A 24163-nucleotide genomic window follows, 5' to 3' on the forward strand; every position below is an offset into this window, starting at 1 on the left:
GGGTGCTGCACGGGCCAGACACACAGGGTGTCCTCCCCTCCAGCAGCCTTCCCCAGCCGCGCTGTGCATATGGCTTTGCCTCTGTAGACACGCGCTTAGCCTGTCATCAGGCCTCAGATAGGTATCCCTACCAGGCAGCCCCAGACAGGGACATGAGCCCTGAGAGGACAGAGCTCTCCCCCAGGGTCACCTAGCCCATCAGTGGAAAGCCAGGGTATGGACTCTGGCTTGGGGACAGCAGGGTTGCTCACCCCCTCTCCTAGGGCCACATCTGTCTCGCTGACATTGCACACATATCGGGTCATAGGATCTCGGGGCCAGGCCCTCAGGAGCCTTCCAGCCTCCCCCTACTTGCTCCCTCCAGCCACACCCCCCTCCTTTTTGTGCTCTGCAACTATCTCTGTACTGACTGAGGGACCAGAGACCCAGGGGAGCTATGCCCAGGAGGTGGCACTTGAGCCAGGCCTTAGTGACAGGCCAGAGCCTGACGCAGAACAGCTCTCGGTGTTTGTCAGGTGAGAGAAGGATGTCCCACGTTGTCTCCTTCAGCCAGGAGACTGGCTTGTCTGTCTCTCTTTCTTTCACCCAGAAAGCACTGTCCAGAGGGTGCTCCCATGCCAGGCCTGGGTTGGGTGGGGCAGGCATTATGGGAAGTGCCAGAGGTGGTCCGAGGGGGAGGCCAAGGCAGCTCATGGAGCAGAGTGTCCAATGAGGGTCAGCCCGAGGCCGGCGGGGGGGGGGGGGGTCGGGGAGGGAGAGGAAGGCATCAAAGGTTTCACAGACTATAGTACTCAGGGGTCTGCCTTGGGGGTCTGGGTGGGTGGCAGTGCTATCACCAAAATGGGCCCCCCCATATGGGAATTGCTGGTACAGAGAGGGGAGCTGGGGGAGGGCCTAGCTGGGTGTTCTGTAGGTTGGAGTCTGGGGAGGTCAGGGGCTGGGTCGGACCGCCACTCTCACCCTCCAGTGGGGACACTGCCTCCATCCACCCACTCGGCTGAGCCACAGATGGACTCTGCCTGCTGCTGCTGCAGCCACCAGCCCACCCCGTGGGCCAAGGACACCCAAGGCCTTCTGCCTGGGCCATAGCCATCTGCCCAGAGAGTGCTCTGTGTCCCAAGCAGAGACCAGCCGTGTGGGGGACAGAGCTGTGATGGCATCTTGCCACCCCTGAAATAGAAGCCCCCACACACTGAGCTGCTTTCCTCTCCAGCCCCTCCGTCCCATGAACCGAGGGTGTAGGTTAGGGCTCCCCTTTTATCCAGACACCACCCCCCACCATCCCCCACTAAGGCTTCGGGGCCCTCTACAGCCCTTGAGAAGCTTGGGGTACCTGGGTGACTCAGCCATTAAGTATCTGACTCTTGATCTCAGCTCAGGTCTTGATCTCAGGGTCGTGAGTTCAAGCCCTGAACTGGGCTCCATGCTGGGCTGGAGTGGTGGTATTGGGGGACTCAGTGGGCTTCCTTCTCCAAGCCAGGCTTCGTTCCTGCAGCAGATGCCTGGCCTGGCCCCGTGCACCACATGAGGGACCCTCACCTTGAACGTGCACAGCTGGCTCCCGCCTCAGGCCTTTCCCTTGCTTATCCATTACACGGAGCCCCGCCCTTCAGAGCCAGCAGTCACTTCTTCTTAGGGGCTTTTCTTGGCTAGTGTCTCTCCTGTCTCGTGCAGCTGCTCCTCCTTTCTGTACTGGTCCAAGCGGCCTTGTCTGTGCACATATCCTTACCTACTTTTCTGGTGTGCCCCCTCCGTCCACACGGACAGTGATGGGTCTGTCTTATTCACTCCGTATCGTCCTGTGCTCGGAATAATGCCCCTGATCACATCCGGGAGCCTCTGTTTTCTCATCTGTGAAGTGGAGATAAGGACATCCCACATCGCAGGCTGGCTGTGAGGGTGATGTGAGTCAGTCCTAAGCTCTTAGAGAGCCTGGCCCAAAGTGGGGACTGCATGGTTACTAAGTGGGATGGATGAATCACTGTCCCCAAATGGCCTGACGCACCCCCCACACACACAGAGTGAAGAACCACTTCTTTAGACAAACACCCTCATGGTGCAGGCAGGGAAACTGAGGCCCAGAGAGGGACTAGATGCCCTCGGGGTCTCACCCAGGGCCCCTGCCTGGCCACCCTGATCTCTCTCTCCACACCTCTGCCCAGGGGGTGTTGCAAAGAGACACATCCCAACCCCCATCCCACCGCCAGCAGGGAGTTTTCCAGACTCAGGCTGAGCTCCTGGGCAGAACTGCCTGGCAGGACGGAAGGGCACAGAGGCCAGCCTGGAGATAATCGTCTCACTGTGCCGCTGGGCAGTGGGGCCTCAGGCTGGCAGGCAGGGCTGTCTGGGGCCCAGAGCCAGGACAGGAAGGCAGAGGGTGGGCGGGCAGGAGCCCTCTGTGGCCTTTTCAGAGGGAGGCCCCAGGTGGGGTTTGGGGGACTGGGCGGGATAGCCCGGGCATGAGCCAGCATGGCAACGCTTCACATCCGTCTGTTTACAAGGCACCTCCAGTCTGTAAGCTCCCAGGAGCCTCATTAACGGCCTCTGAGGCGGGAAGATCAGCCCCGTTTCATAGATGAGGAAGCAGAGACTGGGGCAGGGTCATTTCGCTTGTGAGACCAGAACTGGGAACCCCAGTCGGTGGGCAAAAAGCCTCACGCCTGAGGGATAAGGGCACCTTCTCTGTGTCTCTGCTTCCACGCCCCAGAGAGGCACCCTGCTTACTGACTCTGGAGGCCAGTGGTGAGGGGCGAGCCCCAGACCTGGCCCTGGCTGTTAGCTACTTTCTCCCCGACAGCCGGTGGAGGGGTCAGAAGCACAGACCTGGTGCACCGTTGCTCACACAGCCTCTGCGGCATGTCTCACGGCTGATTCCTGTGGACCTGGCGTCGAGTAAGGGCATTCTGCGTGGGGCACAGTGCCACCCAGCACCTTCTCCCTTGCGCTCATCTCTGCCCCAACAGAGAAACTTCTGGAACCCCGAGATGGCCAAACACTCACCATCACTGCCACCAGGAGTGTGTTGGCCCAACCTCTTGGGTCAGCGTCTCTGTGTACCCAGAGACATCAAAACACTCCCACCCTGTGACCCAGAAATTCCAGGAATGGGTCCTAGAGGAACATCCCAACCTGTGCACAGAGGCCGCATTGATGGGACGGTCCCGCAGTTTTGTTTACCAGGAGAGGAGAGGTGGACCTAAGCCCAGCACCCACCTGGGACGATGAGGAGCCCACAGGGGTTCCAGGCAGCTTCCAAAGGGGTGACGTGGAGGGATGTTTGAAGACCTAAAAACATGCTTGAGACAAGTGTGGGGTGAGGGGGTGGATGTATTTTATAGAACAGAATGTATTTCTGTGTAACCAAAAAACATATATGCGCCCAGTCACAGGCACACATTTAGAGAAAGGCCCAGCCAGAAAGTACCCTCAAATAGTTACACTGGTTAGTCCCTAGAGAGCTGGGACGGCGGATGATTTCATTTCCTTGTTGTGCTCTGCTGTTATTTCTACAGTTGGTGCAGTGGGCATTTATTGCTTATTTAATGAGAGGGAGGGGGCCCTGTAACTGGGAGGGGTACGGCCTTCCGCACCCCTTTGGAGACTGACGTAAACTCCACAAATAGGTCCATTCCGGGGCCTGCGACAGTCTGGAGCTGGCTTGCCTCAAGTTCCCTCCTGGGTCATGCCCTCGCCCTAGACATGGACTTAGCCACTCACTGCTCTGTACGAGACAGTAATACCTGTAGAGGCTCCCGTGGGAGGGAGGGGTCCCCTCCTATGCCACGTGGCCTCCAGAGCCTCCTTCTCCCCTCTGTCTCTGCTCTCCGTTTTCTCCCCATTCCTTGTCAGGAACAGACAAACTTCCCCCTCTGGCCTGAGACACAGTAACTCCAAGCCACCTGTAGCAGCCTGGACCCCACCACAGGTAGCCCTTCCAGAAAGCGCAGGCTGCCCAGAATTCTTACAGCAGCGACCGTGTTCTTTTTAAAACTGACAGAACTTCCCAAGTTCGGAAGCTCCTAGGGGATTAGCTGGTCGCACATCAAACCCATCCGGGGAGCTTTGAAAAATGAAGGTGCACGCGAACAGACATTTCACCAAAGAAGATACGCGGCTGGCAGGTAAACACACGTAACAATAATGGTCAACAACATGGGCCGTCAGTGAGATGCACCCCAAAACCACAGTGAGCTCTCGCCCCGTAGCTATTAGAGTGGCTGATGTAAAAAAAAAAAAAAAAAAAAAAAATAGTAGCAGCATGAGACGCTGGCAGGGATGCGCAGAAACCGGACCGCTGCTGCCTCGCTGTTGGGAATGTAAGACGGTCCAGCTGCTCCGGAAGACAGTTTGGCGGTTTCCTTTCAGAGTAAATGCACGCTTCTCGTATGACCTAGCTATCGCACTCTTGGGCATTCATTCCAGAGAAATGAAGACTTATGGTCACACAACATCCTGTTTCAGAATGGTCATCATGGTTCTATTCAGAACAGCCCCCAAACTGGAAGATGCCCAGATGCCCTTCGGGGGGGGAATGGATATTAAACTGGTGCATCTGTGCCGTGGAGCAAGTATTCCGCAGCCGTCAAGAGGAAGGAAGTAATGATGAACTTCCAGGGACACTGAGTGAAAGTCCACGATTTCATTTGTATAGCATTCCTGAAAGGGCAAAATGGTGGAGCCCGGGGACAGATTGTCGGCAGGGAGGGACTGCGGAGGACAGGTGGGCGTGGCTATGGGGGGTAGCACCGAGAGCCTGGTGATGGAACAGTTGTGTGATTGATCTCGGCGGGGGACTACCGCAAGCGACCCGGGTGTAAAATTACAGGGAGACCCACATGCACGCACACGCATGTGCTCGTCTGGTGAAGTCAGAATAACCTCGGCGGACTTACCTATGTCAATTTCCTGGTCTGGATGGTGTCTGCAGTTGCACAAGGGGTTATGGCTGGAGGAGGCTGGGGAGGGGGGTTCACGGGACCTCCCAGGACGTTGTATTTTACAGCTTCCTGTGAAGCTATGGTTTTTTCAAAGGAAAGAATTAGAACAAAGCAAAGGTGCAGAAACGCACCCCCAGAGGCTATATGACTTAATGGTCCGTCTTACGGCCCAGGCATCCGTACATCAGTGTTTCTCAGAGGCTCCGTTCCTGCTGTACAGCCAGGAATAGACACACTGACCACTTCCTCATTCAGCAGAGGGAAACTGAGGCCAGAGAGGGGAAGGGGTTTTCCCAGGGCCACAGAGCTGCTGCAGGGTGACTAAAGGGGATGGCATCCAGCTGCAAGCGGCCCAAGGTTTTTCCTGCTGCCCCGGGCTGGGACTGAACCAGGCAGTTTGTTTTCACGTAAACTTTTATTAAAATACAGTGTACAGCTTATTGCGTTGTCACAAACAACACACTCACGTAATCAGCACCAAGGCCCCAAAACCAAGACGACCCAGGCCCCCTCTAGAACCCCACTCATGATCAAGCCCCCTGGGGCCCCCCTGGGGCCCTGCCAGTCTTGGCCCATCCCCCAGGGGAGCCCTCCCCTGACTTCTTACAGCACACTGAGTAGTTTTTCCTGTTCCTGAACTTTGTGTAAATAGTTGGGTGCTGTTTAGAAGCTGTGCCAGGGGAGACTGGAGCAGCCAGTTTATTCTGAAGGAAAAGGAAGTGGCCTCCCCAGGAGCCCCATAAAGGAGGGCTGGGGGTGGGGGATTCAGAGGAAGGACTGTCCCGGGGCGGTCTTCCTTGTCCAGGGTGGCCGGAATGGGCTATTTATGCCCTGAGCTAGAACTGGAGACCAGAAGAGGAGCTGGAGCCCTGCCTGGCTGACTGAGAGCCCTGTGTCCATGAGCCTGGTCCGGGGTCCCCCAAAGATCCTGGGGCCCCTGAGCAGGGGGAGGTACAGCAGCACCAGTCCTCATGTAGGACTGGTGGCATTGAAGAAACCACCTCTCAGTTTCCCTGCATATAAAATGAGGATTTTATGTATGTGAATAACACAAATATCTACTAATGTAGAATCAATGTTAATGTAACACATTAATATTTCACTTCTATACTGTTGGTGTTAGGCATTAATATATTCTATATCCTATGTTACATAAGATATATTGAGTAATAGGCAAATCTTTTGAATCCTATCTATACTAATGATAGCTGTCATTTATGGAATGCTGATTCTGTATCTGGCATTGTCTTAAGTGCTTTAGATGTATAAACCAATAGGGTGGCTGGGCGGCTCGGTCAGTTAAGCATCCAGATTCGGCTCAGGTCATGATCTCTCAGTTCATAGGTTCAAGCCCTGCATCGGGCTCTGTGCTGACCACCTCATCTCGCATCATCCGTGTGAGGTGGAGCTCTTATTATCATCGGAGGAGGAGGTCGAGGCTTCGAGTTTCTGTCGCCCCCAAGGTTGGACTGGGGTGTGAGCTCAGGTGGTCGGTTCCAAAGCCAGGTATGCTCAGCCAGGCGGTCTCTCGTGTTCTCCGAGCACCCTCAACCTGGGCCTGTCCTGCGCGGGCCCGAACCTTTCCTGTTGACCGCTGGGCTGAGCAGCAGACAGTGGTGAGCGGAACGGGCCTCCGTCTGTGACTCCAAAGCTGCATGGACCCAGCAGGGTGCATGGCAGAGGCTGGTTCTCCTCTTAGAGCCAGTCCTCACTGGGCTCATGGAGGGTCAGTGAGACAGCAGGAAGGAGACCGCCAAGGGGCTCAGGCCACCGAGGGGACCCCAGGGATAGGCAGAGAGGGTGGGGAGGAGTGGAGAGCCCAAGCAGAGCTCACCACCCGCCACAGGGTTTAGGGTTGGGCCACGGCAGGCCAGGTCAGCCCTGCATGGCTATTAGGGCCCCTCAGTCCTATGGGGGCAGGTGGTGCTCAACAGACAGTCCCCGTCTTCATATGCATACTTCAGTGACAGTACTATCTGCTTGGAAAATCTCATGCACCCTTCAACATCTTGGACCCGTGTGTCACAACATAGCAGAGTGTCACTGTACCTCCCTCCTGGGCTCCGGCGAAGACTGAATGAGTTGATCACCATAAAGTGTTAACAGCAACGCCTCCCTCGTAGCACATAGGAACTGCTCAACATATACTCATGGTCATTGGGGGAGTGGGAGAGAGAAGGAAGGGAGGGAAGGAGGGAGAGGGGAAAGGAGGAAGGAAGGGAGATGGTAGTCTGCGTGGGGGGTCAGGGTGGGCAAAGAAGGCTGCACCAAGGAGTTGACATTTGAGCACAGTTTTGCAGGGTGAATAGGAGTTTGCTGCGGGATAAAGAGGCAGGGGATGGAGTGGTGTTCCGGGTATAGAGTGGCTCTGAGCTGCACGGGTAGCATTTGTAAATTCCTTGTGCCTCATGAGGTTTATGCAAGGGTTAGATGAGAAACGCACCTGGCACTAGGGGGCTCTCATACTGGTATCTCCTCACCTGACTGGAGAGGCCAGTCACTGGGCGACAGGCGTTGAGGGCTGGGTCCCCTTGTCTGGACTAGGGGCTTCCCAAAGGCAGGAATCGCTCGCCTCTGCCAGTGAGGGTCCTGGCGCGGCAGGGAGGTGAGGCCTGCCTCGCCAGCCCCGCCCTCTCTCCCTCCCAGAAAAGCCATCGCTCACTGGGGCAGGCGCAGGACAGCAAACAGTCTGGGACAGTGACGGGGTGGCATCCTGACACCGTCCTTTACGTCCCCTGTTCTCGTTGGGCTCTGGCAAGGCGCTGTTGACACAGGCACAGTGCACGGCCCTGGGGCGGCTCTGGCTCCAGGGGGGAGGGAAGCTTGTCCGTGGCCTCTTCAGCCGGGGCTGGACAAGGAGGGGGCGCCTGGGGCAGGGCTTGGTTCTGGGGAAGCTAATCTGCTGAACACGGGACCCAGAAAACCAGCGATGCTTTCGTTGGACCGGAAGTGGGGATGTGGAAGGGGCGGGGGGTCAGCCTCCAGCAGGGAGAGTTTCCATCAAGGCTGTGGTAAGGACAAGTAGGTAAACCGAGGCCGAAGCTCAGATGACCCATGGTAAGCACCCAGCATTGGCTCAGAATGGCAAAGCCCAAGCGCCAAGCACAGGCCCACGGGAAGCAGGGGCCCTGGGCTTCTGAGACATTGGGTGGGGGAGAGGTGTGCAGGGGACCCCCAGTGGGGAGAGGTGGTGTCCCATGAGGAAAGGCAGCCTGGCGTGGGAGGAGAGGTGGAGTCCAGGGACAGTGCCTCCACGGCTGTGTCGGCTGCCATAGCAGCCGCTGCCCGGAAAGGCAGGGACAGGGCAGGGGGAGCCAGGCCACCGAGTAGTGACAGGCACACCCTAAGACCCCAAAGGCCTCAGACACTGGCCATGCCACCGTGCGTAGCAAACAGAGGCTCCTGTTTCTTTCTCCACAGTCATTTCACATCCATTATTTCCCCCTGTGAGTGACTTACTGTTACTTACCATCCTTTTACAAATGTGGAAACTGAGGCACAGAGGGGTGAAGGGACTTGTACCAAATCCATGGTGAGTCAAGGGTGGAACGGGCCCTGACCTCAGGTTGGGCTGTCTCTGGGGCCAGATCCAAACCTGGACATCAAGTCTCTTTGCCGGGCCTCTGGGCTCTGGGCATGGAGATCGTAGGCCTGGCCTGTGGTCTGCAAGGACTCGGCCGGGAGGCCTCTTTGGGGACAGAACACGGTGGTCCCAGGCCGGACAGACCTGAGTCCCAATCCCAGCCCAGCCTCTCAGAGCTGTTAGACTCTGCGTATGGTGCTAACCCCTCTGAGCCTCAGTTTCCTCACCCACAATGGGGGCTAAGAGGCTGCCTCACAGGTTGCTGTGGGACCTCGGGCAGGGCCCCCTCCTCTCATCTGACTGCACCCACCTGCCCTTAGTGGAGCTAAAAATGTCCGGGGCACACAAGGCCCTGCCTTTGGGGAGGGACACCTGAAAGGCAGTGAACAAGCACACAGATAAATGGCTTACCCCTTTTTACATAGGGCTCTGAAAGAAATAAAACTGAGTATGAATGGAGAGCATAAGCGGCTGGGGCCGCTATAGACACCAAGGAAACGCCTCTCTGGCAAGTGAGTGATGGCAAGTGAGTGATGGGGACTGAGCATCCTAAGAAAAGGGAACAAGTACAAAGGCCCTGGGGCAGGAACATGTTGCAGGAACAAGTAAGGCAGCAGGTTGGTTGGAGGTGTGTCCACGTGGGCAAGGAGTGTATTGTGGCCTTGGGCAGTGTTCACAGCAGGACCTGGGTTCAAATCTGACTCTGCTCACCAGGTGAGAATCCTGAACAAGCCACTTCTGTAAAATGGGGTAGGATGAGAGGAGGGTGCAGACGCAGGGGCCAGCTCCTGCGTGGCAAGGGTTTGTCAGTGGCAGGGGTGGGGGGCCCATGAGAAGAGCTGCACACTAGCAGGCCAAGGCCCCAGTTGGGTCTCTGACTACAAAGAGCCTCGGCCTGGGAGACTCCCTGGGGGACCTCGGGCCTTGGCTTCCCCAGCGAACAGAGAGCAGCTGGACTTGATGCTGCCAAAGATGCTTTGTAACTGAGCTCTCTGAGCGGGGGTGTGGGAGAGAGACAGAGGGCGAGAAAGCACATGGTTTCTTGCATGTGGGCGCCAAACCCTTCCCGGGGCTGCTCACCCACCCCAGGACCTGTCCTGGGACCACCCAGTGTGGCCTGAGCCGGCACGGCCCCCGGAAGCATTTGTTGTGTGTCGGGGGTCACCGGTAACCCTGTCTCACTTCTGTCACCCTCAGGAGTTCCCTGGAGACCAGAAGCAGCCTGTCCACTGACCGCTACGGGTACCGTCGCTCCCTCCACTCTGGGCCCCCTGTTCCCATCGGCACCGCGGGTGGGCCCCAGGAGGCATCAAGGGAAATTAGTCCCCCCATTCGGCCCTCAAACTCCCCCAGGGACCAGCAGTACTGCTGACACATCCCCTGAGGACTAGTCCAGCTAGGAATGGTCCCTCAGGGGCTCGGCTAAGGGTTCCTCTGAGAACCAAGGCTGGTGGTCCCTCTGAGGGCCAGCCCACAGCCGCCCGTTCCCATGACGCCCAGGCTGCAGCCCAGGGGCCAAGCCGACGCTGCCAGTTGGTTTTCCGATCGCGGTTCGTGGAAGCCGGGGTGTCTGAGGACCTCTGCCTTCACATGGCTTTTGGATCTTGTCGTTTCTACGAGATGTCTTCAGAAGGAGGCATTGTCTAACGTTACAAGAAGGGGCCAGAGACTGAGGCACACAGGAAGGTCCCCTGGATCGGAGGTCAGCCGATCTCTGCTCACAGGCTGGGGCCACAAAAGACCAGGAAGGGGCAGCTAGCTGGCCCCGGCGCGGTGTTGGCATGGGCAGCCACGTCCAGTTTAGCGGCGTGAGTCGGGGAGGGGCAGACTGGGCCACGCCGACTGGAAATAGGCGCGTCCCTCTCCGTGGGTGGGAGATGTGCCACTGCCAGGAAAGGGCATATACCCGGTGAGGAGCCACAGGGCTGGATGTGGCCGGACGTGCCCAGCCGGGGAGGGTGAGGCAGAGGGCCCGGCGGAGCTGAGTCGCACCAAGTGGCCCGAACGGCTGAAAGCAGGCCCAGTGGTCGTGAGCCCCCTGCACTGGCGACACGACAGGGCCTGGGCCCCCTGTGCAGGGGGCGGGTCTAGTAGTTGCTCCCCTGGGACGAGACGGTCATGGCCACCAGCTCTGAGACCCTAAAGCTGCCTGAGGCTGTGAGAAGGGCAGAGGGGTGCTTTCCTGAGCCAGCGTGGGGCTGGCAGCTGCCGGCACACACCGATAACCCTGTAGGGGGACGCTCCACGGCCACAGCCACACGTGACGCTAACAGGCGTGCGCGGGTGCCGCGAAAGCTGACGGTGTCCTACTTCCTCACGAGCACTCGGAACGGGTTGGTGTTAGCCCGTTTCACACAAGTCGCTGGTTCAGGATTCTCAGCTGGCCAGCAGAGCCGGACTTGAACCCAGATCCTGCTGTGAACGCTGCCCAAGGCCACAATACACTCCTTGCCCCCGTGGACACACCTCATACCCTCAGCTCTTGGCACAGCGCTTTGCACAGCCTCACACGCACCGCGTGCAGAGCATCGGCACCCTCCGTTCCTCACACGGGCAGACCCTCACTCCATCCCTCTTGTGGGTGGGCTCACCCCCCCCCCACCCCTGGCCATGCTCTGCTTTCACAGGCTCACAGCTGGACGCCCCTGCCTGGCCGGCCCGGGGTGTTGGGCAGGTGTATGGGTGTCTGTGGCAGAACGGGCTGAGCCCAGGGTGAGAGGCTCACGAAACTCCTGTAAACCAGCTGAGCCACCGGCTTCTCTGAAAGCCACCAACATGTCAGATGGCGGTGTGGCTCCACCCGCTTTGCCTACCCCCGACAGCCAGCTAGTCAGCACTCTGCTAGGGGCCGGGCCGGAAAAGGCTCTGGAACGAAGGGGGGCAGGGGGTGAGGCTTTTGTCCCAGAGTGTCTGGGGGTTGGGTGGGGACTGTCACGTGTCCCCCTGCCCCCTCAGGTTTACCCGAGACCCCCCAGCTCTCGCCAGGCCTGGCAGGCGGCCGTGGTCAGGGAGCGGCCATAGTAATCACCCCCCTGAGGCTGGCCGCACTTGACCCAGTGCCTTCAAGTCCTAGAGGACCAAGCTAGGGGTCAGAGCAGACAGCAGGACCACCCTCAGCTCTGCCCTTTCCCCTCCTCCCCCCAGCCCTTATTTCAGGTGTCAGGTGCTTGCTACACCACGGTCAACAGTGCTGCCTTTGCTAGGCTACTGTGTCAGGCAGGGGCTCAGGCAGCAAAGGAACAAAGGAATCAGGTTTTAATATACTATGTTGGGTGGCAAATGCTATGAAGGAAAAGAAATCGGGGTGAAGGGGATAGAGAGAGATCAGAGGGTGGCCAGGGAAGGTCTGTGAGGAAGTGCCGTTTAACCAGAGACCAGAAGGAACGTGGGGGTGAGTCCCATGACTGGAGGAAGAGCATCCAGGCAGTGGAGATGGCCAGTGCAAAGGTCCTGAGGTGGACCATACTTGGTCCATTTGAGGAACAGAAAAGAGGCAGGCACTAAACAGGATCTGCCCCCATTCCTGTGATCCTGCAGTCCCACGCGTCCTGACTTCTGACCCTCACAGCAGCCTTGGGACACAGGCAGAGCCAGGCTCAATGTTCGCGTTTCATAGATGAGGAAAACTTGAGATGCAGAGACCAGAGAGATATTGGTGCCAGATCTAGGCCTGGGACCCAGGGCCCTCACCTACCCCTACCACCACGTGGCCTGTGTGCCCTTTTCGTGCAGCAGGGTCACCAGCTCTGCTGTGGGAGCCTCTGGGAAACCTGGCCCTCAGGCCCCAGTGGAGGGGAGGAGGTGCCATTCGAGGTCCTGGAGGCCCCATTCATGGCTTGGGAATTCAGAAACAAAGGTCCCAGCCAGTAATTGCCTCCTTTCAAAGGCACAGCCGGCTTCCTCTGCCACAGGTGTGAGAGGGAAGCTGATGTCCTTGTCCAGGGGAGAGGGGCGGGGCAGCACTCCACGGGGCCTGTGCTACCTTGGCAAACAGGCCAACAGGCTCATCACCCTTGGCAGATGGCCACTGTCACCCTCCGTCCCCATCTACCCCGCAGTTCCCAGCCCGGTTATCCAGTGGCTGGTCTCTCCCCAGCCCCAGAACAGCGTGGGGCTTCCTGGGTCCAGCTTGGACCCATCCTGTTGATGCTGGGTGTGCCCTTTCCCTCACTGGGCCTCCCTCTCCTTGTTTATACAAGAGGAGGCTTGGACTGAGCCATTTGAAATGCCCTTCCAGTTCTGACTGTCCACGATGGGACATTTCTGAGAGAGCTACTCTCCGAAGCAGGGGAGGGATCATTCTCTGGCGTGGGGGCTCTCCTGAGCCCTGGGGGATGTTCAGCAGCATCGAAATGCCACTAGATGCCAGTAGCACACTCCTTCCCGGTTGTGGCCACCCCAGACTTCTCCAGACATTGCCAAGTGTCCCCTGGTGGCGAGGGGGACGGTGCCCTAACAGCCGCTGGGTGAGAAGCTCTGCTCAGCATGTTTGCCAACAGCAGACAGAAAACTGCCCTCCTGAGCCCGTTGACCTTGTTCTTGGGCTTTGCCAGAGCACGGGGCTGGGGTCAGGCCCCTGAAGCCTGGCGGGCTTGCTCAGCGCCGGCTCCCGTCTGCGGCCGATGTCTCCTGGATGTCACCCCTCACCCGTGGGCATATAGTCTTTTCTGAGCCTCAGCTTCCCCATCTTCCAGCCGGAGAGGGTTGTAAGGATGCCGAGGGACCACCGCTTTGTAAATGATGTTGAGCAAACCGGGGACCTGAAGGAGCGGAGGTGTGAGCGTGCTGTGCTTTGTGGGTCCAGACCCTTCCATTCTGCTACCCGAGACCCTTTGTTCCTTCAACTAATGATGACAGGGTGCCAGCGGCGGGCGAGGCATGAGGCTGGCCCGTGAGATGGGCTGTGAAAGGACGGGTGTGGGCCCTGCCCGGGAGATGCCCAGGAGATGCTCGTGCTGCAGCCACGGCAGACAGGCAGAAAACGAGTGACTAAACGGGATCGTTTCAGAGGATGGCGTGTCCAGGGGAGAGAATGAGACAAGGTGTAGGGCGAAGGAGGCTCGGATGGTCAGAGAAGGCTCTGAGGAGGTGTTGGAGGTGATATCTGTTGGATGATGAGTCTCTGCCCCGGGGGAGGGGGCACCCCCAGCAGAAAGCCCTGCACAGAAGACCTGAAGGGGGTGGTGGGTCAGGGGGTGCGAAGGGGGCCAGGTGTCTGGGAGTCGGGAGCCTCAGAGAGGTCAGATGGTATGGTCTGTCGGTCCATCAGCAGGAACCGGTCACCAGTCGGTAGTTTGGCCTTTATTCTGAGAGCAGCGTGGGGCCACATGAGGGTGTGTCCAAATGACACGAAGGTCCCTGTGGCTGGTGTATAGGGAATGGTCCCTAGGGCGGTCAGAGCAGAATCAGGACCCACGGGCAGGGATGGAGAGAGAGGCCTGGCTGGTGGTTCTGCTCCATTGCCTGTGACTGCCAGGTCCTGAGGCCACCGAGCCACCCACTCTGCCTGTCCCCCCCATCACCCCACCCCGTTGCTGCCCAACAGCCCCTGGCTGGCCTCGGCCCCTCAGCCCAGCCCAGCAGCTCTTCTCCCTCCCTCCCTCACTAGCTGCAGGAGTTCCCCTCCCGGCAGCCAATGAGCAGCTGTCATCGAGGTTCCATTTTAGGTTTTATCAATGTGTCCCTGTCGCCCGGGCAACCGCTCCTGGTAGCCCTGTCAGTCTTTCTCCGCCTGTCTTTCAGAGCCAAGCTGCTCCCACCCATACCATGTGGCTATGTGGCGAGTCCTCGCTCACTCGGGCCGGACCAGGATTCCACCAAACGTAACTGATCTGGGTGTCAAGGTCAGCGTTTGTCTGTCATTTCGCCCCCTCCTTGCCTCACGCCCAGGTCTTTGGGGCCTGAGCCACTCTGGGCCAGGCAGGCGGGTGGCCGACTGCCCGGCCAGGTGCAGGCACGGCCGCCAAGTGTCCGGGGCCTGGCTGGAAGAAGGGGCTTGGGGAACGGCCATCAGGAGCCCCCAGCATCCAGGCCCCCCAGGATGACAGTCCAGGGGCCCCTGCAGCCGGGCACAGCCAAGGCTGCCTCGGCGTACCCTGGGGACCCACAGAGGAGCCCCAAGAAGAACCAGCCGCCAGAGACAGCAGCAGTCTAAGACTGGCCGGGTGAGCCGCACCAACAAGTTGCTAGGCTTTTGTGCACGCTGCTCTTTGTATGGGAGGCCTGTGCTCTAGGAGCTGGCTGGGCAGGGCCGGGCCATGTGAGTGGGGGCTGCGGTGGGGCCAGGGTGGGCCTGCGTGGCCAGTCCCCCAACCACCCCCAAACCCTCTCCAACCCTGGTGGAGGAGCCACAGTGGTCCAGCTGGAGACCGAAAGGTGAAAATGCTCAAGTTCAAGGCCTTTTGCTGGGATTACTGGCAGTTCCTGTGCCTGCAGCCGCTGCATGGAGTCTATCAAAGGTATGTGGACGGTCTGGGGAGGACCTCTGCCGTAGGGCAGGGGGCTGTGAGGGAAAGTCCCCCCCACACCCTGGCCTGCCCACTGGAGGGCCTTCCCAGGTCGGCCCAGGGTCCTTGCCACTGGCCAAGAATGGCGGCGGCCTGTGCTGTGGGTCACTTTGCAACTTGGCGTGATTGTCCCCTCCTCTCCCTCCGGCCCTGAAATCGGTAGGCTTTCTGCAGGGAAGTGGTCACCCCAGAGTGTTCTGTGGCCAAATGCTGCTTTTGTTGTTTCTTGCTGTTGGGGTCCTCCCTGGAGTGGACTTGATCCTGGGCAGGGGTGACCCCACAGGAGGGCAGCCTGGCCCTGCCGGGGTACATTCCCTCCAGGCTGATGGGTGGCTCATCTGATTAACAGGCACGACTACCTGGATACCGGGCAGGAATTTGAGAACTGTTTGGGGATGCTGAATGGGGGATCCCTGTTCTGGAGGTCAGGAGACCAGAGTTCAAGTCCCTTCCCTTGCTGTGTGACTTGGGGCAGGCTGCTTTCCCTTGCTGAGCCCCGGTTTCCCCATCTTTAGGTATTTGGAACTGATAGCAGCGGCATTTGGGGACTGCTCCCGGAAATGATGCAGGCTGCCAACACCATGCGTTCAAATGTTAACAAACCTGACAATATGGTCTGCACGTGTGTTCTGTGCGCTCGCACCCCTTAGCCGAGAAACGCCGGTGCCTAGGCCAGCAGGAGGGGCATCGTGGAGCCTCCCCGTGGTCGCCTTGAAAGATCTGGGAGGAGGGAATCAGAATACCAGCTATTCTGAGGGAATTCGTTTTTCCTGATTTCACACTCTGAATTCCATGGGCATTAGCATGCAAGCAGTTCTGGGAAAGTGTGGGAGCTTTTCTTTTCTCTTCCAGGGGCTTTCTGCAGAAGGGGCGGGCACTGAGGGTCTCACGGCTGCCTCAGAAAGGAAGTCCCTACTCTTGGGCGGGTGCCAGCGACAGAGGCCTGTCCTGCGTCTGATTAGCACGGCCACATCTGAGCAGAAGGCCACACCAGGTGGGATGTGCACGTTGTGCAGGTGGATAAGTCTTCACCCCCCACTTTGGGGAGTTTGTTGTTAGAGCCTTGGGGCACCTGGCGTATTCTGGCTGTTGGTTATTGACTGCTGAGGGCGGGGCACTTTACCTGATGGTGAAACCCTCACCCCTTCTGCAAAAGAGGCATTAAGCCCCCGCTTTGAGCAGGTGAGCCGAGGGAGAATGAAGGGCAGGTAGCCAAGTCAGCGGGGCCATAGTATTTGGAACTAAGGTCTCTCTTGTCCCAAGATGATCTCTCCGGAGTGCTCACGGCTTGAGGCCTTGCAGCACACCGGGGTCTTGGAGTGAGAGGATCAGAGGAAGCTGGGGGAGTGGGCTGGGCCCCCGAGCAGGACCGCTGTGCCCCCTGGAGAGCCGCCCAGCTGTGAAGAAGGCTGCCTGCATCTGTGGAGCCCACAGCCGTGTGTCTCTCCTCAGGAAGTAAAGTCTGGGGCACGAGTCTGAAGGGTCCGGCGCGGGCCATTTCCTGCCCCTCGCTGTGCTGAGGCCAGGGGGAGTATCTGTAGGAAGGAGCCTCCAGGGACCCCTCGGCCCCCACCCCCACCAGCACTACACTCTGCGTGGGAGAGGCCGGGCCCTGGGCTATACGGGAGAGCTGTTAGGATGGAGTCGTGGGCTGCGAAATGGCCCGTGTTCCCCGTGAGCGTGGCCTCCCCGTTCAGGCACTGCTGGACCAGAGTGAGGCATGGTGACGTATACACCAGAGGCTCAGTGTCACCAAATTGTCAGGGGCCTGGAGAAGCTGGGCTTCAGCGGGATAGTCAGGGAAGGCTTGAGGATCCGGGAGCCAGAGCTGAACCTAGCTCAAGTTCAGAGAGACTGCGATGAGGCCGCCTGCCTCCATCCACCTGTCCTCGCCAGGTGCATCTAGAGGGCGCTGGAAGCAGGCTTCAGGGCTCCAGTCTTTCATGCTTGAGGTCTCCTGGCAGCCTTGTGTCTTAGCAAGATCCCTCTGGCGGCCGGAGGGCGGGGGAGAAAATACTGGCTCTCCCCAACAACCACTTTTGTCTCGGCAATTGCTGGACTTTGCACGTGAGATTATCCAGACTGAGTGATTGTCTGCACCTCAGCCCTGTCTTGGCAGCCATTGGATGGATGGGTCAGCCTGCCTGGGGAAGGGCATGCCAACGTGAGGGGCCCCAGATGCCCAGGCAACTCACAGGAGGAAAGAGCTGGGCCCCGAAGCTTATAAGCCGGGTCCCTTCTCCAGTCAGGGCCTGTTATGGGGTCAGTTGTGCCCCCCACCCCGAGTTTATATGTTGACGTCCTAACCCCAGTAACTCAGAATGGGACCGCATTGGAGATACAGTCTTTAAAAGGGCCATTAAGTTAAAATGAAATCATTAAGATGGCCCTCATCCAATATTACTTGTGTCCTTTTAAGAAGATATTAGGGCAGGGGTGCCTGGCTGGCTCATTTGGAGGAGGGTGCAACTCTTAATCTCAGGGTAGTGAGTTTGAGCCCCATGTGTAGAGATTACTTAAATAAACAAAACTTAAAAAAAAAAGAAGGGGTGCCTGGGTGGCTCGGTTGGTTGAGCATCCGACTTCAGCTCCAGTCATGAGTTCACAGTTCATGGGTTCGAGCCCCCATCGGGTTCTGTGCTGACAGGTCAGAGCCTGGAGCCTGCTTGGGATTCTGTGTCTCCCTCTCTCTCTGCCCCTCCCCTGCTCATACTCGCTCTCTCACTCTCTCTCTCTCTCTTTCTCAAAAATAAACGTTAAAAAGAAATAGATTAGGGCACAGACATACACAGAGGGAAGACCATGTCTGATGATTAACTTTGTGTGTCACCTTGGCAGGGTGAGGGGTGTCCACATCTTTGGCTAAACATCCTTCTGAATGTATCTGTGACAGTGTTTCTGGATGAGATGAACATTTGAATCAATAGACTGAGCAAAGCAGATTGCCCTCCCCAGCGTGGGTGGGCCTCGTCCAATCAGTTGAAGGCCTGAGTAGAGCACAAACTCCCCCTGCCTGCCTGCCCTTGAGCCCTGGCTCTAGACTCCCGCCAACACCTCGGCTCTTCCTGGGTCCTGAGCCTCCCAGCATTTGGACTGAAACTTGCCATCAGCGTTCTGGGTCTCCAGCTTGCCAGCTGCCGACCTCGGGACTTGCCAGCCTTCCTAATCGTTTATGATAAATAAATGTGTGCGTGTATGTGTGCGTGTACACAGACACATACATCCCGTTGGTTCTCTTCCTCTGGACGACCCTGAATGATTCACGGCATGAGGACACAGGGAGAAGAGGCCATCTATCCACCAAGGAGAGAGCCCTCGGAGGAAACCAACCCAACCCTGTGGACACCTAGATCTCAGACCTCTAGCCTCCAGAACAGAAAAAAAAAAAAAAAATCATTTCTGCTGTTTAAGCTCTCTAGTCCGTGATACTTTGTTATAGCGAACCTCTCTGTTTTCATCTGTGAAGTGGGCCCAAGGGCCCCTCCCCAGGCTTACCGTGAGACTGCCACGCACAATGGGGTGAGGCCAGTGAGGCCCTCCCCGCAGGCAGAGGGTGGAAGCAGGCACCAGACAACCCTCAGCCATCAAGCAAAGCAAATGTCAAAATCGTACCCAAAGACAGGCTGCTGTTTGATTTACGGTGCTACATCACTGAGCCACGGGAACGGTCATTTCTACAGGGGCTGCAGCCCGGTGTCCCCCGCAGGCTAGGTTCGTGAGGGTTGGCAGTGATGTGCAAATAGACAGAGAACCCTGAGGCTGTGTATATGTTCTTTTATTATTATTATTATTATTATTATTTTAAAGCCTTATCAACCTTTTCACTTTGTTCAAGATACAGCATGTTCTTTGGGTAAGTGTATGTAGGGGTGCACATTTTTCCCTTCACAGGGGGCTCTGATGTGACTCTGCCCTGTGCTGTAGCTGGCCCTGAGCCAGCTGTCCGCATGATGCGTTGTCCACTTTAAAGGGTCAGGCAGGGTGTTCTCCTCGGAAGGCCATCCCGAGACTGCGTTTCCCTCTGGGTATGTGTAAAGGAGGCTTAAGAATGAGGGATTGGAGGGGCGCCTGGGTGGCTCAGTCAGTTGAGTGTCTGACTTTAGCTCAAGTCATGATCTCACAGTTCATGGGTTCCAACCCCACATCGGGCTCACTGCTGCCAGCGTGGAGCCTGCTCCGGATCCTTTGTCCCCCTCTCTCTCTGCCCTGCCCTGCTCATGTTCTCCCTTTCAAAAATAAATAAACATTAGAAAAAAAGAATTAGGGATTGATTCTCCATAGAGGACATCGTTAGGTCAGTTGGCAAGTCTGAATAAGATTCGAGGATTAGATAATAGTATTGAATCAATGTTGATGTCCTGACTTTGAAAACCGTACTGTGATTGTGTCAGAGAACGTCCTTGTTTTAGGGCAGACACTCTGGAGTAACGGGGGCTTGAGGTGGGCAACTTACTCTCAAAGAATTCTGGAGAAAAAAAAGTACGTGTGTGTGAGTGGGTGTGGGTGTGCTTGTACGTGTCGAAGTGTGGGGCGGGGAGGGGGAGAAAGAAAGACAATATGATAAAGCAAATTGGGTACAGTGTGAACGTGTGGGTAATCGGGGTGAAGGATACAAAGGGTTCTTTGTACTCTTCCCCCAACTTTCCTGTAAGGCTGAAATTAACTCAAGATACTTTTAAAAATAGTGTCGGGGTGACTGGGAGCTAGTTCACTGCTCACGCTCTCCGTCTGCAGCCTCCTGACCCCAGATTTCTCCTCTGCCTCCTTCCTAGACCTTCAGGTCTCAGCTGGAATGCCACCTCCTCGGAGAGGGCCTCCCTGATCACCTTGTCTGGCACAGCACCACCCTGTCCTACTTGTCATCTTTCACGCCCGCCAGTTTTGTTTGATCGCCCTCACCAGCATCAGAAATTATCGTACCATTTGCCTAACGGTTGTCTCTTCCGCCCCTTCCCTCCAAATGTCAGCTCTATGGAACTCTGTCTTGTCCCTGCCCCGCGCCCCCCTCCATCCTCTGTGCCTGGCACACTGTAGAGCTGCAGGTCAAAAAACCCCGAGTCTTGTCCTTCCTGGTTTCCCCCTCAGACTTGCCAAGTGACCTTGGGCAGTGTCCCACCTGACTCTGGCCTTCCATTTCTTCATCTTGACCCCAGCTCTAAAGCTTTTGGACTGTGTGATGCAGAAAGCCGCAGGCTGCTGCACCGTCTCAGTGTCCCCCAGCTGAGATCCTCTCTGCTGCCGGGATTGCCGGGCCCCTCACTGCTCTGTCCCCGAAGGAGGAAAGGGCAGAAGACAATGTGTTTCGTGCACCTGACCTGTCAGGACACTGTCCCCAGACAGTGGGCCCACAAGGAGAGTGGGTTCACTTCTCTCCCCTGGCTTCTTCAGAACAACGACGGGGCAGATTTTAAGCCCAGCGCCTTTGGCAGGAAACAGTATCTGCCTGAAATTGAATAACATTGTCTTGTTTTCATGGTAACCTCTACTTCAGCAAGTGATATGACTTTTCCATTTGGGGGAGTGATACAAAGTTTCCTTTTAAAATAAATGTATTCAGTAGTGAAAGCCAGTTAGTTTGGTTTTTTCGTGCATTGTTTTTAAACTTTTTTTTTTAACATTTATTTATTTTTGAGAGAGGCAGACAGAATGTGAGTGGGTTGGGGCAGAGAGAGAGGGAGACACAGACTCCAAAGCAGGCTTCAGGCTCTGAGCTGTCAGCACAGAGCCCGATGCCGGGCTCGAACCCACAGACCACAAGATCATGACCTGAGCATAATTCATTCATGCATTAAATGAACTATCAGCACGTCCACAGAGAGAGTCTGCAGCATAAGGGTGGAGTGACAGTGGAGCTGGGAACCGCCTGTGAACAGAGGAAGGAAATGGAGGGGACTCAGCCAGGGGGCTGACCCGGACAGGGTAGGGCTGCGGTATTGGGAACAGCCCTGAGGCAGGGAGGCTACTGAGGAGGTGGGGTCCTGGCCCAGGGTGGTGCAGTCCTCATCAGTTCTCTCTGAAGGAGCTTCGTGTGTGGGCACAGTCAGTCAAGGGGAGATTTCCTATTTGGAGTCTCTTGACCTGCATGCCAAGATCCAGGAAGCTAGGAGCCAGGGGCCACAGATGTTAGGCCTTTCAGCACATGATGGGCATCCAAGGGAACAGCTTTTCTCCTTTGCCCGAGAAGGAGCTAGGGGCTGGGCTCAGCCAGCAGCAAGTGGGATTTAGGTTAGGCATAGAGGAGGACTTCCATCCCGGAGGAGGAAAGTTTTGTTGCCTGGTGTCTATAATGTGTGTTTTGGAGCAAAAGTGCTTGGGCCCAAATCCTTGCTCTGCCATTTCCTATTTGTGTAACCCCGGGCATGCTGGTCAGCCTCTCGGTGCCTTAGTTTCTCCACTCTATAGACGAGGTAATAACGGTACCTACCTCAAGGACGGGCTTAAGGATTCAGTGAGGTAATCACATGTAGGGCACTGGCTACAGTGTTATTGTTATTAGATGACAGTGCGATGTCTCTCCCTGGAGGTTTTGGTGGTTGCCACACCCAGCGACTTGAGAGACTAGAAGCTCCAGAGAGCATTGCTTTCCGTTCATGATCCTTCGTGAACTTCTCAAAGCACGATCACACAGCATCGGCTCCTTGGATGCACTTGCTATTCACAAAACACCCCCGAGGCAGGTTTTGTTCTGTCCCCGTTTTGCAGATGAAGACACTGAGGCATTGGGGGCCGGGCGGGTATCAGGAATGGTTTATGAAGACCCCCCCGGCCAGTGCAACTCAGTGGTGTGGAGAGGATCCAGGTCTTAGTCAGGACCCCTGTTCAGAGTCCCAGATCTTCTGCTCCCCGGCCGTGTGATCTTAAGTAAGTCGCTTAACCCCTCCGTGACTCCGTTTCTCCATCTCCAACATTAGGGAATGGGAGTTGGACCTCCATCGTTTCAACTGTCTGATTTCCCTATGTGGCAGATCAGGGCACCGACCCTGAAGGCCCCGGTACTATCTGCCTTCGCCAGGGCCCAGAGAGAACGGAGTCAGAAGTCCCAGAAGAGAGAAGCCAGGAGGACTGGCTGTCGCTGCGAATGATGGCTGATGTCAGACCCCGCCCCTTGGGGCTCCACCTGTCCCACAGCCAGGCTGCCTGCAGCGGTCTCCAGTCCTAGCCCTGAGGTCTGGCTCTGCCCAGATCCCAGTGGGCATCCACCATACCAGGCACGTCCCTGGAACAGTCTCCCCCCACCCACCCCAACACTTAGGAGCTTCCCAGGGCCCTGGCTTTCCCTCCGCTGGCAAAACTCGATAAGCTCGTGGTGCCGTCTTTGTACTTCCTGCCCCCACCCAGTCTCAGGGGCAGGTGACACACAGAGGCTGGATGGTGAGCAGGTCCTGGCCCCAGACCTCACCCGAGGCAGGCCGTATCCTTTCTCTGGGCCTCGGTTTCCTCACTTACATTGTTACAAAATCAAAAGGCAGACAGATCAAGGGAAAGAGCTATTCCTTCATTCAGCACACACTCTTATTAACTCCTTCTCGGGGCCAAATTGTCTGCCAGGGCCTGAGACACTGAGGAGCAAATCTCATGTCCACCCTCGGGTCACTCCCAGTCTGGCTTTTTCCCTGGCGTCAGGGCTGTGAGGAGCCACAGGCATCTCTGGAGCTGGACCAGTCATGGCAGCTTCCGGTAGGACATGGCAGCTCAGAGAGCCTGGGCGGGCGAGAAGGAACTCTTGAGAGTTCAAGAGGCGGTGACCCACGAGCCAGACACCCACAAATGGACTTTATTTGGCCTGCATGGAATTAGCCCTAACAGGGCATTTTAAGTTTGAATTTATTGCAGACGTGTAAAAACTGAGAGCTTTCAGGGAAAAATCTGGATTTCTGACTTCTGAGAAAACAGAGCTCTCATTCCTAGAGAGCAACAGTTGTCTGTTTAGACTGCGTGGTTCCCACCCCTCCGTCCCACCTGACCATCCTCCCCACCTCTTCCCACAAGCCGTCCCCATGTCCCCATCGCCGTCCGTGGAACCTCCAATAGCCCAGTGGCTCAGGCCAGAAACCCAGGCATCATCTCTGGCTGGACTTTCTGTCTCACCCCTTATTGTATCCATCAGCAATCCCTACTGGCTCTCTGCTTTGAGAACGTTTCAGTTACTTCTCCCCACCATCTGGGCCACCCCCCGGGTTGCTCCCTCTTTCTTCCCGCCCTCTTTCTTCCCGCCTTCATCACCTGGTATATAAACTATATTAACTCTCCTTTCCTTCCTTCCTTCTTGCCTCTCCAAAATATTTGTGATCACTTATAGGAAATACCTACAATAAATAAAATAAAATATCCGGAACAGGGTAAGCACAATATAGAATAGAATGCCGTGACCTACGGGAAAAAAATAGAATGGAACAGAGATAAACAGGGTCCTGAGGTCATTCTTTTGAGCTAAACATTACTGAGCTTCCCGGCAGCCAAAGAGAAAGGGGAAACCTAGCCCCTCAGCCCACACTCACTGTGATAGGACATCATCATTACAATGGCCATAGTTGCCTTTGCTGCTGAGTGAGAGTGTCTGGGACCTTGGGCCTTTGGCCTGAACAGGTGTGTGGGGGAAGGTGAGAGACATTGCAGACATAGGCCTGGGGCCTGGTTTTAGGAGAACGGGGCAGACAGAGAGGGCGGAGGCATTCTCTTGGATGGGGATGTGGCTGACTATGGGAGTAGAGAGAGGAGAGCTCACTCCAGGGGTGAGTCAGCGGCCACCTGTCCCTCCTTAGACCCTGGGATAGGCCTCCTTGGGTGGGGACCTTGGAGGTCAGGCCAGGCAGAGGGTGAGTCCCCGGGCTCTGGCAAGATCACTGTGTACCTTTCCCTACAACCTCAGCTGGATTTCCCTGTGTCTCATTCTCTCCTGTGGTTTCCGGGGACTGGCACTATGGAAACCTCGAGGGCTGTTTACAGGATGCAGGGGGCCCAGCACTGGGAGGCCCAGCCGTGCTCTGCCAGGGGCTCTCCCGTGCTCAGGAGGAGTTGCACAGCCTCACAGAGCCCGGCAGACCAGCCTCTCCGTGCCTCACTTGCCACATGTACAGCACAGGGGTAAAGGCACAGGGGCTAACTACCAGTCAGGACTGTGGGGTAGAGCCTCGCGT

At 56.9% G+C, this 24163-nt stretch overlaps 1 protein-coding gene across 1 annotated transcript in view; it reads left to right on the forward strand.

Annotated features, from left to right (window-relative positions):
* Positions 1 to 9892, forward strand: part of LOC128776599 (serine/threonine-protein kinase MARK2-like) — a 29674-nt gene extending 19782 nt beyond the window's left edge. Inside the window, exon 5 of the mRNA XM_053901567.1 lies at positions 9718 to 9892. Coding sequence (XP_053757542.1) covers positions 9718 to 9892 — 175 coding nt within the window. The remainder of the gene's footprint in view (positions 1 to 9717) is intronic.
* Positions 9893 to 24163: the final 14271 nt, after the last annotated feature.

Source organism: Panthera pardus, unplaced genomic scaffold (genome assembly GCF_024362965.1).
Source record: "Panthera pardus isolate Hobbes unplaced genomic scaffold, ASM2436296v1 HiC_scaffold_1, whole genome shotgun sequence".
In the NCBI taxonomy this organism is placed as follows: Eukaryota; Metazoa; Chordata; class Mammalia; order Carnivora; family Felidae; genus Panthera; species Panthera pardus.